This window comes from Anoplopoma fimbria, chromosome 9 (genome assembly GCF_027596085.1).
Source record: "Anoplopoma fimbria isolate UVic2021 breed Golden Eagle Sablefish chromosome 9, Afim_UVic_2022, whole genome shotgun sequence".
Lineage (NCBI taxonomy): Eukaryota > Metazoa > Chordata > Actinopteri > Perciformes > Anoplopomatidae > Anoplopoma > Anoplopoma fimbria.
The window spans coordinates 5,861,351-5,877,953 of NC_072457.1; the positions used below are offsets into that span (position 1 = coordinate 5,861,351).

General features: G+C 41.1%; 1 protein-coding gene across 1 annotated transcript; it reads right to left on the reverse strand.

The window, feature by feature from the left end:
- Positions 1 to 1,358: 1,358 nt before the first annotated feature.
- micall2b (mical-like 2b) lies at positions 1,359 to 16,229 on the reverse strand. Its single transcript, XM_054604535.1, has 16 exons — positions 15,879 to 16,229; positions 14,067 to 14,115; positions 11,793 to 11,934; positions 11,509 to 11,696; positions 11,075 to 11,202; positions 9,423 to 10,274; positions 9,112 to 9,317; positions 8,591 to 8,648; positions 7,917 to 8,059; positions 7,658 to 7,716; positions 6,583 to 6,706; positions 6,378 to 6,480; positions 4,646 to 4,719; positions 4,423 to 4,537; positions 3,533 to 3,579; positions 1,359 to 1,898 (listed from the first exon to the last, which is right to left on the reverse strand). Exons 1-16 carry the CDS (start codon positions 16,019 to 16,021, stop codon positions 1,822 to 1,824), a joined length of 2,508 nt encoding a protein of 835 aa, XP_054460510.1. The 5' UTR covers positions 16,022 to 16,229; the 3' UTR covers positions 1,359 to 1,821.
- Between the last annotated feature and the right edge of the window lie 374 nt (positions 16,230 to 16,603).

The following is a 16,603-nucleotide window of genomic DNA, read 5'->3' on the forward strand; positions in this document are numbered from 1 at the left end:
AGCCTGCTTGTAGCCCCAAATCAAAGTTTGCATTTACCACAGATATAAAACATTTACTCTGAATACTTTGCTCTACTATTGATATGAAACAGAGGGAAAAAAATGCCCTGAAAATAATTATTGAAAAGAAGTAAAAGAAAACAAAATGATCAAATTATCAGTCAATTTTGTTTATATCTATGACATATACACTCTTAGAAATAAATGTGCTAACTAGAACCATATAGGGTTCTTCGGTTTGTCCCATATAGGAGAACCCTAGAAGCCCCTATGAAGGCTTCTATGGTGTAATGGTCCACTCAGAAACTTTCCATCTTCTAAAGGCCTGTACACACCGGGGGCGTTTCTTTCATGCGCCTAATTCACAAGTCTGTATTCTGTTTTTAAACTGTTGATTTTATCATGAAAACTTTCAAACAAAACGTGAATATTAAACTTTCGCAGGTCAAAGAAGACACCGGCCAATCACTTTGCGTGGAACAGGTGGATTTGCACTAATATTTATAAGACCTTTCAGAATAGAAGCCCATGACGTTTAATATTCAGCATTTTTGTGTCGTTAATTCGTTATACCCCTGGTGTGTAAAGGTCTTAATGGTACTTAGTACCTACCCAGATGGATCTACCAATAACCTTCTCATATTCCCTTTTCTCCATCTTAACCAGGTTAGCCTGGGGCCATGGGGAACCTCGTCCAGGTAGCCTTGGGCCTCATGAGGTGGTGCAGTTCAACCCACAACCATGCTTTCAACAATCCATGAAGAAATCTTTCTTCCAAAAAGGTTCTTTGGATGGAAAGGGTTTTTAACGGAGCCCTAAGCCTGTCAGGAAGAACCATTTTGGAACCCTTTTTTTCTGAGAGTGTTCCTACAAGCTGTGACAAGTTCAACTAAAGAGTGTTGTATCTTCTCAGACTCTAGAAACCTGCTTCCTCTGCTTTTTGTTATCCTGAGAACTCCTGAACGTCTAGTTGGAAACTATTGGTCTAGAAGATTAGAGTAAAGCTCTGTGTAAACTTGTTGTGAAACGAGTGCTGTATTAAAGCGAGACCTTAGATGTAGTTCAACATGTAAAACGACTACAGCGAGGTCAGAGAGCGACCCCGACGTTCAGTCTCGTAACGTGGAACGAAACATGAGCAGAGAGCGAGACACAGCTGTCTGACCTCCTCTCTTTAAATCGTATTAGCATCTGCAGTGTGACTGTACACAACCAACAGTTCACTAAGAGGCACATGTAAGCAGATAGAGGGAGGAAGTGTGTGTGTGTGTGTGTGTGTGTGTGTGTGTGTGTGTGTGTGTGTGTGTGTGTGTGTGTGTGTGTGTGTGTGTGTGTGTGTGTGTGTGTGTGTGTTGAGAGCATTAAGTAGACAGATTTAAGACTAGAAGGGTATTAAAACTAACAACTGGAGCGCTGAACCCAATCACATCACGGCTGGGTGAGTCATTAACCCCTAAACATCAGTTCGGTGTGTGTGTGTGTGTGTGTGTGTGTGTGTGTGTGTGTGTGTGTGTGTGTGTGTGTGTGTGTGTGTGTGTGTGTGTGTGTGCGTGTGTGTGTGTGTGTGCGTCGTAGGAAGGCAGGAGTAACGTCAGATCTTGAGTGATGCAGTCGACAGAGGGAAGGGCATTTCTCTAGAAGCGCTTAAAATGACAGATCACATACACACACATACACACACACACACACACCATCATCAGTGTTATCCCATCAATCACAGGCGTACACTGACATGAAGACTACAACAAGAGCGGTAGAAAAAAAAAAAAAAAAAAAGAGAGAGAGATCAAAGACAGTCACAGCGCTGTGTTTAGCGGAGCATCATCCCTCCTTCTTGTTCCCCCAACTGAACAGTTTGGACATCGGAGACTTCTTCTTTGGTTTGTCTTTCTTTATGTCTGAGAGAGGAGAGAGGAGGGGAGTCAGAAGATCACACAGAAGGAAATTAAAACTCAATCAATCAACTCAAAAAAGAAAATTACATTTGGGAATTCTAAAGAAATGGGAAAATCGGATTTTAAAAAGTTCTGTTTGCAGCACAAACTAACACAAGAAAAGCTCTGTAGTAGTTTGCTTGAGTAACAACTTTATAAACCCATCATTTCCTGAACGTGTGTGATTTATTGTGAAATTCTGCCACGAAGCACAATTTTTTTACCTACTTGTATGCACATATAAGTTCCATATCTATTTTGACATGTCTTTGTTTAGCTTCACCAAGAACTTTATGTTTGTGGTCCTTTTTGTTGATTAGTTTGTCTGTTTGTCAGCAGGATAACGAAAATACTACCGTCCTGATTTTCATGACACTTTGTGGAAGGATGAAGGATGGGCGCAGAAGAGCCAATTACATTTCGGAGCTGATCCGCATTTGGGGAAGGATACACGGATTATTTTTCAATTCCTGAAACGGCATTAGGCGGAGGTCTGCCTTCTCCGAGTGCCTTTTTGTTGTTGTTTTAAGCTCTATTTCAATTCTTATCTCTAATATCATAACTGGAGTCAAACCCCTTGTATGTGAACACATAGCTCGGCAAATAAAAATGATTCTGATATGTATTAAAATGACATATTATTATATAAGTGCATGTATTAGAGTGCTTATACCACAGCCACGACCAAAAAGAGAAGATGTGTCCACAAGTTGTGTTCAAAGTTTTTTCTAGTCGAGTTTAACTCATAGGCTAGTTGTTGTCTTTAACCAGTGAGGGTTCACATAACAGAAGCACTGTTGCCATGGTTACAAGAAGTCTAATGTCATTTCAACCTTATTTCGAGGTGTCCTTATAGAAGATTAAAAGACTAAAAACAACTCCCAGAAAATGAAAGAGGAGTATATTTGTATTATATTAGCGTTTATCTCATGAGATAGGACGTGTGTGTAAACGATCACATGACTACACTCAGAGTGGGAATGAACTGTGAAACTTTGGCATTAACTTTAGGAATACATTAAAATGAAATGGCTGGTCTTTAGCCCACGGTCGGCGTTCACTCGCTCGCAACATAACGACCTTTCACTGAAGTTCAATAAATCTCCTCAATTTTCAGCCCTGCTTTCCCGGTCATGAATTGCAAATGAAGCCGGCTTTAACTCTATTCTATCAGAGGGTCAAATTAAACCGGCTGCATTATCCATTTGTCTAATAGGAAATGCCGCTGACAGAAAAGAGGGGGAGCATTTTGTTTGATGCTTTTTCCATTAGCAGTCATTAGATCAAATGAGATGAAAACATCGCCCGGTGGCACCTTTAAACATGCAGCACATTCACACACACACTCACACACACACACAATCACACACACTTCCATAAACACACAATGAGATTTCTATCTACTTCAATTAAAGGCGTCCATGATGGAAATCCTCAATTGGATAATTTATAAGCAAACTAAGTTGCAGTGACATCGAGGTTGTGATAACTAATGAACAGAGTGTGTGTGTGTGTGTGTGTGTGTGTGTGTGTGTGTGTGTGTGTGTGTGTGTGTGTGTGTGTGTGTGTGTGTGTGTGTGTGTGTTTGAGACACTCACTGAAACTCATCATCATCTTGTCGAGCTCCTCGTCCTCCTCTTCCTCCCTGAGAAAATGCAAAAAAAGAAGCAAAACACAGATTAACAGCAGTTCCTACCTGTAGGAGCTTCTACTGCGTTTACACACGTGTGTGATCTGTGAGTACGAGGGTGGTGAAACATTTTGTTGTTTTCTCTTTGTACTCGAGTAAATTGGATTTGAAATCAAAACGAAGACCATGAGATATTTAATTGTTAATTTAATTCGTATTTTTCTTTAGTTTATTATTTATCATTTATTATAAAGTGTTGGAATGAAGTGAAACATTTCCGTAACAATTTTCCAGAGCTTTTAAAAACTAACTGCTTGTTTTGTTTGACCAAAACCCCAAAAATATTCAATATACAGCGATTTACAGCAGAGAAAAATCACAATTCCCCACATTTGACAAGCTGTTAAGAGTGAATATTTGGCATTTATGATCAATACACAACTTTAAAGATTATATAAATCTGTAACTGATCAATAAAATTGTATTTTTATAGCATTACTGTGAAGTTAAAGTGCTGATTGCTCAGCTATATTTTTAGGGGTTTTACACATAATCCATATCAGCAGAAAAGTGTAGAAACTACAGCCCTTTTTAACCTTGTTGTCCTGCTGCAGGTTCCATCCTGGAGATCCTGAATGTCTGTTCTCGGCAGGTTCCATCCCCGAAAAAACACTCATAGGAGGCAAAAAAGTGTCTTCTCTGACAAGCTACTAGTTTGCCGTTTTGTCCCGGAGAACCACTCCACGTTAAATATGATTATTTTTTACCAGAGATTTGGTTTATAACAATATTTTACATAATTCTACAGTTTAAATTTCCCCAAATGACTCATCCCCTCCACTGTGGTCTCGTACACACCTGAGTCTGTCCTCATCCAGACCCTCTATAATAGCGTTCCTGTCGTTGACGATCTCCACCAGTTTGGCCATCAGCTGTTCTTCCCTCTTCCGGTCCCAGCTGGTTTTCAGACGATCTGCTCAACAAACACACGGACACGGTTTAGTCTCAGATGTTTCTCAGATCTGTTTCATGCCATCGTGTCTTGTGTTGAATGCGTTTCCCCCCCCCCCCAAACTCTCACCTGGTTTATCCATCAGTCTCCTGAGCTCCTGCTCAACAGTGGGCTGCTCTTCCTCCAGGTCCTGGGTTTTACCACTGGACGTAAAAACAACAAACATATGAATAAAATAGTTCATTGTATTTGTTACTATCGTCAAGAGCTGCATGTCTCAAGTCTGGTTGTTTGACAATTTTGGGGGGTTTTTTGCATTAGAAAGCTCTGGCAAAAGCTATTGAGTACATTAAGGACAAGAGTTGCCTAACTAACTTCATGTTCAACATTTTCTGTTGCTGTAATTTGTATACAAATACAGAAACAACACAATGGCCTTTCCTTCATAAAATCATTTACTTACGAAATTCCAAACATTTCCCTGGACATAAATTGCCATAATTGTGCAAAACAAACTATCCAAAAGCGGAAGTTCAGTGTCTTGCTTAAGGGCACATCAACATGTGGACATAAGGAGATCTGAGGCTTGAACCACAACACAACTTCTTGAGCCACATATATAAAAGGTGGTGAAACACTACCCAGATAAATAAAAAAACCTGCACTATGCTTTTCTTGCCACTCGGGGGCAGCAGAAACAAGCTGGAAACACAACATTTAAACATTATCACTTTTGATATCGTGAACTTGTTTGCAAAACAGTTGCTGATTTAGACATCTAGCAGTTACGGAGCAACATCAGTATTTATTTGAAGTCGTGTTTTTTGTGCCACGTGGCAAGTGGAAGTCCAATATTCACTCTTCTTTAAGCTCAGCTTTGGTCTACACCAACTCCTAAGATAAGATAAGATAAGATAATCCTTTATTAGTCCCGCAGCGGGGAAATTTGCAGGCTTACAGCAGCAAAGAGTAAAGTGCACACAAGAGACATAGTAGAAGAAAGACAAGATAAAAATAAAAAATGAAAAATAAAAAAACAAGTATTATAAATAAGCAATACTTGTTTTTTTATTTTTCATTTTTTATTTTTATCTTGTCTTTCTAAGATTAATACTTTGCTCTTTAGCTATCAAATGCTCCACTATGTTCACCAGCTTGTTGCTAACTTTGCCTGTGTCCTGTTTGGCGTTGGGCAGGTATAGTGTACAGTGGGTTTATGAGACTGGATATCCCGCTGATAAGGGCAGTGAGAGTGAAACCAAAACAATAAAGTTGCAGGCCATAAAAACTAAAAACGAAACACCTAAACACGTCAGTGAGGCAGGTGATAGTTCTCTGTGGGTTTGTCAATGCAACAGAACCCTATCACTATACACATTAGAGGTCATTAGATCCATTGCTAACCTAAGAATATTGATAAGAGCAGCTTTAAATGGCCATAAATCAAAAGTTCATGAGCTCAGTGTCCATTTTTTTTTTCTCAAAAATCCCCATGATTTCTAACACTGCGTGTATTTAAATACAACTCTGGATTCCAATAAAAAAACAATTTTCTAAATATCTTTTTGTATAATTTGCCTTTAAAATGTCTTGGTAGATGTAGAAGTTTAACAATAATTAATGAAAGGAATAATTGCTGTGCATTTGTGCTGTTTAGCAGCATCCTGCTTCAGTAGGGGGGGGGTGAGCTGTCTTGTTCCAGGACGCCCTGCTGTGGGACGGAGGAGGGAGGACACTGGGAATTCAAACTGTCAACCTTCTGGCCACAAGTCTGTTTCACTAATCGCTCAATAGTGGCATGCCCCGCAAGTGTGTGTGCATGTGTGTGTGCGTGTGTGTGCGTGCGTGTGTGTTCACTCACATGTAGACCAGTTCAGACTCCCGGCGCATGGCCACCTGCTTGTTCCTGATCAGGTTGAACCACTCGATCATGAACACGTCCATGAGAGAGTCGTCTTCACCCTCTGACACACAAACACACACACATAATGAAGTTAATCCCACATACATTCCTTCCTTCTAAATATTTTTCTTCTGATTCAAGAGGAGGCGTGTGTTTGTCTCACCGTGTTCACTGCTGCGGAGCTTCACCTCCAGCTCCACTCCTCTTTTCTCCCACTCGTTCAAATTATCTTCAATCTCCTGCAGTTCCCTCATGATGTCCTCTTTGAGAATGTAGCCTGGTTTCAGCTACAGATGTTACACACACAGACACACACACACACACAATATGAATGGAAGATGAAAACCAAAACATAAATCAAAATCACAGGTGAACCTAACTTAGTGATCCGACTGTATTTATTAAATTACATCCTTACACTTTAGTGTGGAGAAAAGAGGCAGTGAAAGATTATCAGATTAGTAAGATATATAAATGATAACATTAATAAACAATTGAAATGTAGTGTGAAAAGTTTTCACCAATTATTTCTCCAATTATTTGGTTAAAATAGAAAAGTTTTTATATATTTTTTTCCATTTACAACCAACAAGTAGATTAAATACATTTAAAACTGTTAATAATAATAATAATAATAATAATAATAATAATAATAATAATAATAATAATAATTACATCACTTCTTTTACTAGCACATTTTATTTATCAACTCTATATCAACTATTTTGGTTTTGGCACATTTTTATAAATAGCGAGCTAACTTTGTTAGCCTTAGCTTGCCCACTGAAAGCTTTAGCTACCTCAAAAGGATTAGCTACATTAATTATAATAAGATGTAAGCTTAAACAAACTTATGTTGGTTAAATAATAATAATAATAATAATAATAATAATAATAATAATAACAGTTAAATTAATTCATTTTACTCCTTTATACATCTGCTGCTAGCTCATTTAACTTAAGCTCCTGGATTTTGACACACATTTCATCGCTTCTAATTAGCTTCTGCCAACTAACTTTCTTAGCATTAGCTTGACAACTAAAATGCTTTAGCTACTTTTACAGTGAAGCTACATCCTTATGCAGCACAGTATATGGATGATTAACTAAGTCACTGGCTCACAGGGTTCTTCTTCTAAATGCTTATTTCAACCGAACAAAAAATGTAAACTCCCATGGTATTAAATAAAAAAAATGTGATGCAAGGCAAAGCAAACTTATTTTCTAAGGTTCAATACCTTCTTTGACTCGGACTTGGTGCCATTTTCAGTTGGGTCTTTCTGACCATTCAGGAATCCTGAAAAAGAAACAAAGATATAAAGAATGTTAAGGACAAAGGGAGGAAATCCTGAGAGGTCTGATTCATACATAGGAAGTAATTAAGACTTAATCTCTAATGCCGAGGTGGACTGAAAGATAGAAATGTGCAGTGTTGGTTTTTTTTGTCCGAAATCATATTCAAACAGAACAACATTACAACACAGGTGCCCATGTTACCCTTTTCTGCAGGTGGAGTGACAGAAATGCTCAGGCTGGAGAGGTGAGAGGAGGGAGAAGGCCCGACAGACAGATCTGAAGTCTGAGGCTTTCCGGCTCCATTAGCCCAGGGTTTAGGGGAGGCCTCTGAAGGACCAGCAGGTCTGAAGACGAGCAGAACAGAGAAAAAAAACAGACAGAGTTTAATTAATGGCCCTTTATCTGCTCCTACAAGTAGTCCCCTTTATGCAGTGTTTAGCTTTGATTCATGAGAGCGGCAGGAAAAGGTCATCCGGGGGAAAGGAACTCTGAGCGCTGAGCATATGTTGCACCACGGAGGACTCGACTCAGTCCTGACACCATTTGGGGGGGAGGAGGGGGAAGAGGAGAGGCCGAAGGCTCCGACTACAAATGATGGCCGAGACATTTGGAGGAGCAGCGGGTACAGGCGTCCTGTGGGAGGTGGAAAGGGTTGGATAGGATGGATGAAAGGGAGGAATCAAAGGATGGGTGGATGGACAGGATATCAGGGGAGAAGAGGAGATGTTGATTTGCTGTGAGCCCGCCCACGTACAGATACTCCTCTGCTGGAGGTTTGACTTTAGGAGCCGAGCCAGTAAAGGGGAAAAAGGAATAAACCGGAAACATAGAATATGGGAGCAACAAAGGACAAATGTTAATTTAATGAGTCTTACTTGGCGATGGGTTTGAGCTTCGACCTCCAGTCCGAAGGAGAATCTTTGTTTTCTAATGCTGATGAGAAAAAAATAAATCAAATTAGACAAATTAGAGTCCCATCCCACTATCCAATATCAGGTCCTAACACCAGAGGAACAAAGAGCTTCTTTGCATAGAAGTACGTGTACAGGGTGAAGTAACAGGCTGACTTTAGGTTGTCAATGAAGTCTCTAAAGGGAAAATTTGTTTCACAGAGAATTTAAGAGAAAACATTGTGATTATAAATGAAAGCACTAAACAAGAAGGATGCCATCCTGATGAAAACAATCCACATTTGAGATTAAATCATTTCCACTACCAACCCACCAACAATCTTTATCAGCTATAAAATGAACAAATTCTGCAAAGAAGGCAGCCACTTCTAGCCAATCAGAGGCGGGTCTTCGCAAAACAGAAATCAATCAAACTATTGTAAAAATAATAACTGCTAATGGCTGTGAAAGAGGAACGTTGGCATGCAGATGAGAGGGAGTTTAACCTGAGGTGTTAGGCGATGCACCGCCGGGCTTTGGGGCTCCTCTGTCTGGGGTTCTGGCTCTGAGTCCACTCCCGCCGGCCGGGCTCGGAGTCCGGGTGTCAGTCCGGGTCGGCAGGTCATCGAGGATTGAGCGGTCTGCCTTCAGCACCTTTCTCCCTCGGACTCCCTCCGTCTCCCTCTTTGGCGTCTCGACTTGAGGAGCAGGTCTGATCAGAGGTGAGGAGTTATTAAAGACGCCACTATTCACCAGTAGAGGTCAGACCAACGCAAGATGTTATGAAGTCACATATGTGTGGGTTCTCACTACTTACTTGTCAGTTTTCTTCAGCGCTACAGTCGTCCACGCCGGCTTAGCGGTGTTGTTGTTGTTGTTCTCCTCAGTCAGTTTTTTGGAGATGAAGGCCGCTGCAGATGCTTTCGCCTTCGAATCTCCTGCTTCTCCAGCTGCTTTCGCCTTCGAATCTCCTGCTTTCGCCTTCGAATCTCCACCTCCTCCAGCTGCTTTCGCCTTCGAATCTCCACCTTCTCCAGCTGTTTTCGCCTTTGAATCTCCACCTTCTCCACGTGCTTTCGCCTTCGAATCTCCACCTGCGTTTGGGCTCACATTCGCTTCCTTTTTGCCAAAACCGCCAACATTCACCACCAAAGAGACGGCCTGTCCCGCTGTGGCCTCCTTCACCTTATCGGTCGCGTTCGGCCCTTTGTTTATGACGATGCTGGTGGTCGTGGTCTTTTTCTTCTCTTCATCGCTTTCCGATTTGAAGAACTTGAACTTGGACTGCGTCGTCTTGGCCGCCGTGATGGAGGTACGAGGAGCCGCAACGGGCATGGTGTTGATAGAAGTGGTCGCTGTGGTGACGGGAGAGGCACTGGGAGTACGTGAAGCCGCCGGTTTGGAGACGACACATGTCGGACTCTCTTTAGCGGCAGGAGAGAGACTGGAAGCAGGCCGGGAGGGAGACGAATTGGAAGAAAGAGTGGTGGAGAAGGTGGGAGGGGTACTGGGTTTCTCCGTCAGCCATGATGGTCCCAGTCTGGAGGGAGTGTGAGTTGGAGTGACTGTGTTGGTTTTAGTGGCGTCTGCTAGAGGAGTTAATCTGGAAACCGGAGTGTTTGTCGGTAAACCTCTGAAAAGTGCTGTTGGGTTTGTAGGCGACAGAGCCCTGAGGGACAGAAAGCAAAAAAAAACAAACACGTAATTGTTACAATTTTTTTCCCACAGCTGACCAATCAGAACTCTTGCTGGTGTTTGAGCTTTAATACAAAACCGCTGGACATAACTAGGGTTTTATGAACCCTGGATGATGCCAGAAACATGTCATACTTTGATTTCCACAGTCTGTTGAGGGCAGGAAGAATGAAAAATATCTTAACAAACTGACGAGAGTTGATGTCTGAGACAACAGGGACGCTTTTGTTTTCGTCTTCTCTACAGGACAGATTTTGGCCTTGATTATCTCTTAAAAAAGACAAGGAAATGCCATTGCAATGAGTCAGAAGCAGAATGTCAAGTGCCAACTCCCAAAAAGGAAATCAAGTTATTCTTTGGAAACTGTAAATGTTCTAGAAAACAACCGTAATATGGATTATAATAAGCGGGGCACAGGTAAATAGGCACTACTAACATAACATACATAAACTCCAACTGAACTGTTGTCGGTGGCGTTGCATTGTGGGAAATGTAGGCTTCAAATTATGACAAGGAATAAGGATACGTCTGGAGCATCAAATTTGATGCTTTTATTTTCTTAACTGTCCAATTGTCTGTCGATGTGATAGGAGTTCTATTTATAATTTCAATTATACATTTTAAATTGCTTTTTCTATCAATTAATTAACACATTTTTCCTCTTTTTATTTCAATTAAAAACCAAAAGAGTCTATAATCGCTCTGGTGGCACGCTCCAGACTCCATAGATTAAAAGGACCCGTTGTGATTAAATTAATTAACATGGGTCCTCACTTTGCACAGCTCCTGTGGTAGAGCTTTCCGTCCACTAGATGTCGCTGCACGAGGTGAACGTGGAAATTGCAGGACGCACATTTGTTGCTCAGGGTGCCCGTCTGATGGGATCTATCAACAACGGCATCCTGGAAGAGGGGGAGGAAAGGGTGAGGGAGGGTTCATGAGGTGGAAATTACAATTTTATTCAGAACAAGTTATCTATTAAGGTACTTTCTGTGACTTATCTGAAGTAATGTGGGGGTTTTCTGTTTCTTTTTTGTAACAGCAGGTTGGCACAGACACAAAAACAGAACTTTGTAGCTATTTGAATTGTCTTAAATGTGTGTTGGATCTGCAACTCCGGCATTTTTTGTGAGTTTATTCCAAAAACAAGCATTTTTTTCAAATTTCTGGACACTTTTTGTAATGCTTGTGTGAAGAATTACGGTCACCTTTGTGGCATTCCTGGTTTGTTTTGGAGAAGGAGAGGGCCTTGTGATGTTGGAGGAGGGCGGAGGGCTGTTCTCTCTGGCCGGTTTGGAAGATGGAAACACTTTTGCTGCCACCGGCTGGTTCTTCTTCCCGGACGGCTCCTCCGTGGGGTTGTCGGCCGGGCGCTTTATGCCTCCCAAACCACCGACTGCAGCGAACACATGAATAAAACGGAGACTGATTGGACGGGGAGAAAAGGACAGAAGGCAGAGACGGACACAGAGAGAGACACTGATATACTCACTCGGGGAGCGTCCGTGGAAGTAGTTGTAGTACTGGGACACGTATGTCAGGATACTGAGACGGTCAGGAACCCTAAGAGCCACCATGTCTTCTGCATCCAACAGCGCTGGAATTCCCAACTCCTCCTCCGCAACCTTGAACGCCTGCAGATGACATCGACTTTATCCAACAAGACAGAGGAAGCTCAGTGGCCAAAGATGGAAACGGACCAATAAATGAAATGAAAAGCAGATAGTCTGTCTTTGTAAGAACGGACGGAAAAACATGGAGACTTTCTGCATCTAAACACACTTCATACAAGATATTAAAATGCATGGTTGAGACTCTTCATTTTTGATTTCAGCTCTATTTTATCGAAGTCTTGTCTTAGAATTAGGCTTAAGTTTTGGCCAAAATCAGGGCGTTTTGACACAGAGGAGGCAATAACGCTGATACATGTTGTCACTTGTTCATTTGTATGAAATATATATTTTTTTATGTCTATTTGAGTGCCTGGTATTGTATTTTAGATGCCCGTCCTACCTCTACACGTGGACATGTCTTTTCTTTGCTTATATTAATGATTTACATCAACCATGTCTTTTTTGTTTTTGCATATCCTGAAAAAAAAGGTTCAAATGGCAAATAATGTTCAGAGATTTAATCTACACCTTCTGTGTTAAGAGAGAAAGTGAGTCACGCATTTCCAATAAGAGTCACATTCAGCGATTCCATGGAAGCAGAAACAAAACAAAACAAGCAGAGGCAGGCCTACGAGCATGAGAGGATTTACTAAATCAGTTATCAGATGAACAAGAGAGCCATAAAAACTACTTTGCTGTGTACTTTAGTCTCCTACATTGTTGATTTTTAACTTGGATCTGTTCTTTCAGCTTTGTTTCAGTTAGGATTCTGAATAGAGTCAAATAATAACTTTAAAGAGCAAACATGATGTTGAGCTTCTGTCTCAGAGCTCAGATTCCAGCCATGAAGCTCTGTGGAGAAAGTGAAAGTAAAGAAAGTAGTCAAGCAGCCAAAGTCAGAGTGTCCAGACTGAAACACTCTACCTTTGGCAATGACTTCTTCGTTTGAACACTGACGCTCTTGAAAATTCCCTGTTACCAAATATCAAGTGGCCCTGATGCAATATCAACAGCCAGCACGCACATAGAAGCACTTTATGGCTGCAAGCAGCAAATTCTTTCATCAGTCATTAATGATTCAACTTTCACAACTTTTAGGACCTAATGACCCAAATAAGGGCATTTCAAGTGTTTGTACTGGGAAGTTGATTTACCTCAGAAAAAATAAAATCATCCGATTTACAGACGTCTCTACTAGATTAATACTCTTCTTCTTTACTGTCTTTGTTGGCACATTGCAGCACATCTTGGCGAGTCAACGCCAGCTGCTGATCAGTGTAATATTGTGAAACCAAAGACGGCATATAAGAAGTTCTGCCATTTCAGGCATTTTGGCCGTCGTCATCTTGGTTTTTTTTTGCAACCAGAAGAGACACGAGAGGGCGGAGCTAAGTACAACCCAACGCTCAGTGAAACATTTTTTGCCGGCAAAAAGGTTACAATTAACTTTAATGAAGTGAAAACACACTGTGAAAGGGTTAAAGTTGTATGACAAAAACATGGACAACTACCAGACCAAAGAATGCCGTAGTAGCGACCTGTCAATCACAAGTTAGCCCCGGCCTCAAGCATATCCTACTCTATGGTCTATTTTACTCTAAATGGGACCATAATTCACTAAATGAACATCATGCTGTATTGAAGAAGACTTGAAACTAGAGATTGAGACCATAAACTCATGTTCACAATGTTTACTGAGGGAATAAATCAAGTGAGAAGTAGAGTCATTTTCTCATAGACTTCTATACAATAAGACTTATTTTTGCAACCAGAGAAGTCGCCCCCTGATGGCCATTAGAAAGAATGCATGTTTCTGTCTGTCTGTTTTAACTGCTTGTGTTGTGTCATGTATTGCATGCATTATGTTTTGTCCGTTCAGTGGACCCCAGGAAGATCAGCGGTCGCCATGGCGTCAGCTAATGGGGATCCAGTTAATAAACAATAAACAATAAGGCCCTTTCAGCATTGACTTCTGCTTGAGTGAAACCTTTGGGAGGGCAGTGAACCTTTAAATCAGTGGGATTCATCTTCTGGTCAGTAGATTTAATATACTAAAGCCGCAAGCGTGGACTCAGGAATCATCAGAGTTTGTCCGATAAAGAAAAAATTCAAAACATTCAGAGGTCAAAGGGCAGAATGTAAACATGTCTCACCAGTTTGTTGTTCTCATAAACATCCTCTTTCTTCAGTGAATCAAAGTTGCTGAAACAGAAGAAGAACAAAAAAAAAAATGAACAACAGTAACATGTGATCCAACTTCCCTATCTCATTTATTTGTTTATAGATCTAAACATGTGTTGTTTAGTCAAGAACAGCCTGTCGCATCAACACATATCATGACACAGATAGTAGGAGTGATTAATTCATATCGTGACTGCTGTGGTGTCACATGATCTGATGTCAGCCTGCATTCTTAGAAGAATGGAAGTGTCTATATTCAGTAGAGCGATGGAAAGCCTCTAACCAGTGTTTAGTGCTTCAGTGCATGTAAACATGAAATGTGTCGCCACGCTGGTCTGGCTGCACTAAAACAGGGGAATGGAAAATACTGGACCAGCTGAGTGTCTTCCTAAAATGAAACTACTGTCTTCCTGCCTTAATGGCCTCTCTGGATGAGAACCAGGCGTCTGTGTGAGAAACTGGCCCACGCTCAAGGAGAGATGGTGAGTCAGGTCTTTGGAATATTTAAGCCAAAGCGAAACATGGACGGATCTCCTCCAAAAGAAAGACTTTGTCAGCTGTCAAGTGACAAATATTAACAGATATTCCCAGAGTGGAAACTCCCAGTTAGTTATCAAAAAGTCCTGGGTAAACACAAAGGAGTTGGATAACCTTTTGACTTTGCTTTAAACACTTGAACAGGCCTTAAACTGAAAATGATCTTAACACACAGACAAGTCAATTAATTGATTTTTCAATTGACAGAAAATGAAACAACTTTAAAATTAAATTTCTTTGTGTTTTGCACTGTTGACCAGACACAACAAACAATATGAAGACATCCCAATAAGCTGCTACAGTAAACGTCTGATGGGCATTTTTTTTCACTGTTTTCTGACTTTGTATGCACTAAACAAAGAATAACTTCATCTAAAAGTGAATCAAGAGATTATTTCATAATCAGTTTCACATGTTTTATTTATTTATTTATTTATAGTTATTCCTTACTATTTTAGCAAACTCAAGCCTGTAACAAAATGATGTTATTATTAATATGAAAGAAAACGCAATGCTTGAGAATAAATGTAAAAGGCCCAACAGTTAAAAATGTGCAGTTATGACGGAAATAGTTTAAACTTCACACAAATTCACATCTTAAATTGTATTGTGACGAACATAATTTCAAATAGACAGCTTTCAAAGTCAACTATTAAATTGCCATTAGTTGTTTCCAGGGTCTAGAAAACTACAACATTCAGATTTCAATTAATCTGAACGTCCATTTCTGTTTTCCAGTTCTCCTTTTAACACATTACCCTCATCAAAAGGATAGAATCTTTGGAGGACGAAAGATGCCACAAATGCCCAAATGAATCAGGAAGTTTATGTTAACCAAAATTCACAATGACCCAGATATTACCAGGTAGAGGCAAACAATTAAATATAAAAAACCCTGAAGAACACTCTATTTCATTTGCCTTAAAGTCTCAATTCAAGTCTTGAAGAGCATCAGGTCTAAAGTCCTTCAAGTCTCAAGCTGTAAGCCTACAGATCTGCAACCTAGAACATAAACACAGAGTAATAGGATTGCAGAGAAGATCACTTTAGCTGGTACAGTAAATTAAATCCAGGCCTAGAGTAACAACATGCAGGCTGAAGACTCTGAGCTCCTCAGCTGAGCTCCTGCTCCTGTTTCTCTGGTCCATGTCCATGAAAGAGCTGCAGAAAACTTACCACCAAGCTGGAAAAGTAGAAACCACCAGACCCTCCCCTCCTCCCCAGTAGTCCTCCGGCTCTGTACTTACATGAGATCGGGTCTGTGTTTGTGGATGAGCGCACAGAAAGCCATGCCGTCCCTGAACGACGTGGTCATGTTGGTGATGGACACGTCCCGGTATCCGTCGCACCGGACCCGGCACCACTGCTGCAGAGCCTTCACGGCCGACATCCTCAACCTTCACCCCCCCAGTATAGGAGAGTATACAATCCCAGATCCTCCACCACCTCCACCTCCTCCTCCTCCTCCACACACACTTCAGCTCTGTGCGCAACGACGCACTCCGGAAAGTTTTTCCACAGCAGCTCGGACACGCTGGATCCAGGAAATGAGAGACAGGAGGAGGCTGTGTGAGTGTGTTAGAGTGTGTGTTAGTGTGTGTGTGTGTGTGTGTGTGTGTGTGTGTGTGTGTGTGGGTGTGGGAATCACCTCTGTCTACTGGGAGAATGTGAAGAAACTGGAAGTGACACCTGCGGAAAGGTCGACAGTGACGCGTAATGGGTGGAGTTCAGTCCGCCTTTGTGTTCCTTCTTTCAACCCTTTGTGTGTGTGTGTGTGTGTGTGTGTGTGTGTGTGTGTGTGTGTGTGTGTGTGTGTGTGTGTGTGTGTGTGTGTGTGTGTGTGTGTGTGTGTGTGTGTGTGTGTGTGTGTGGCCTACATTCATTTCAGGGCTAAGATTGTTGAAATATGAGTTCATTAGTATATAAGTTAAAAAATAGGAGATTTTTTTAGCCCCCAAATTATTATTTAGAA

Bases quoted from the DNA above. Each gene is read 5' to 3' on its own strand.
- micall2b (XM_054604535.1), bottom strand. From the start codon at position 16,021: ATGTCGGCCGTGAAGGCTCTGCAGCAGTGGTGCCGGGTCCGGTGCGAC. The intron at 3,580-4,422 runs GTGTGTACGAGA...GCATTTTCTCAG, and splicing joins CTGGATGAGGACAGACTCAG to GGAGGAAGAGGAGGACGAGG. The intron at 1,899-3,532 runs GTGAGTGTCTCA...CTCCTCTCTCAG, and splicing joins CAAGATGATGATGAGTTTCA to ACATAAAGAAAGACAAACCA.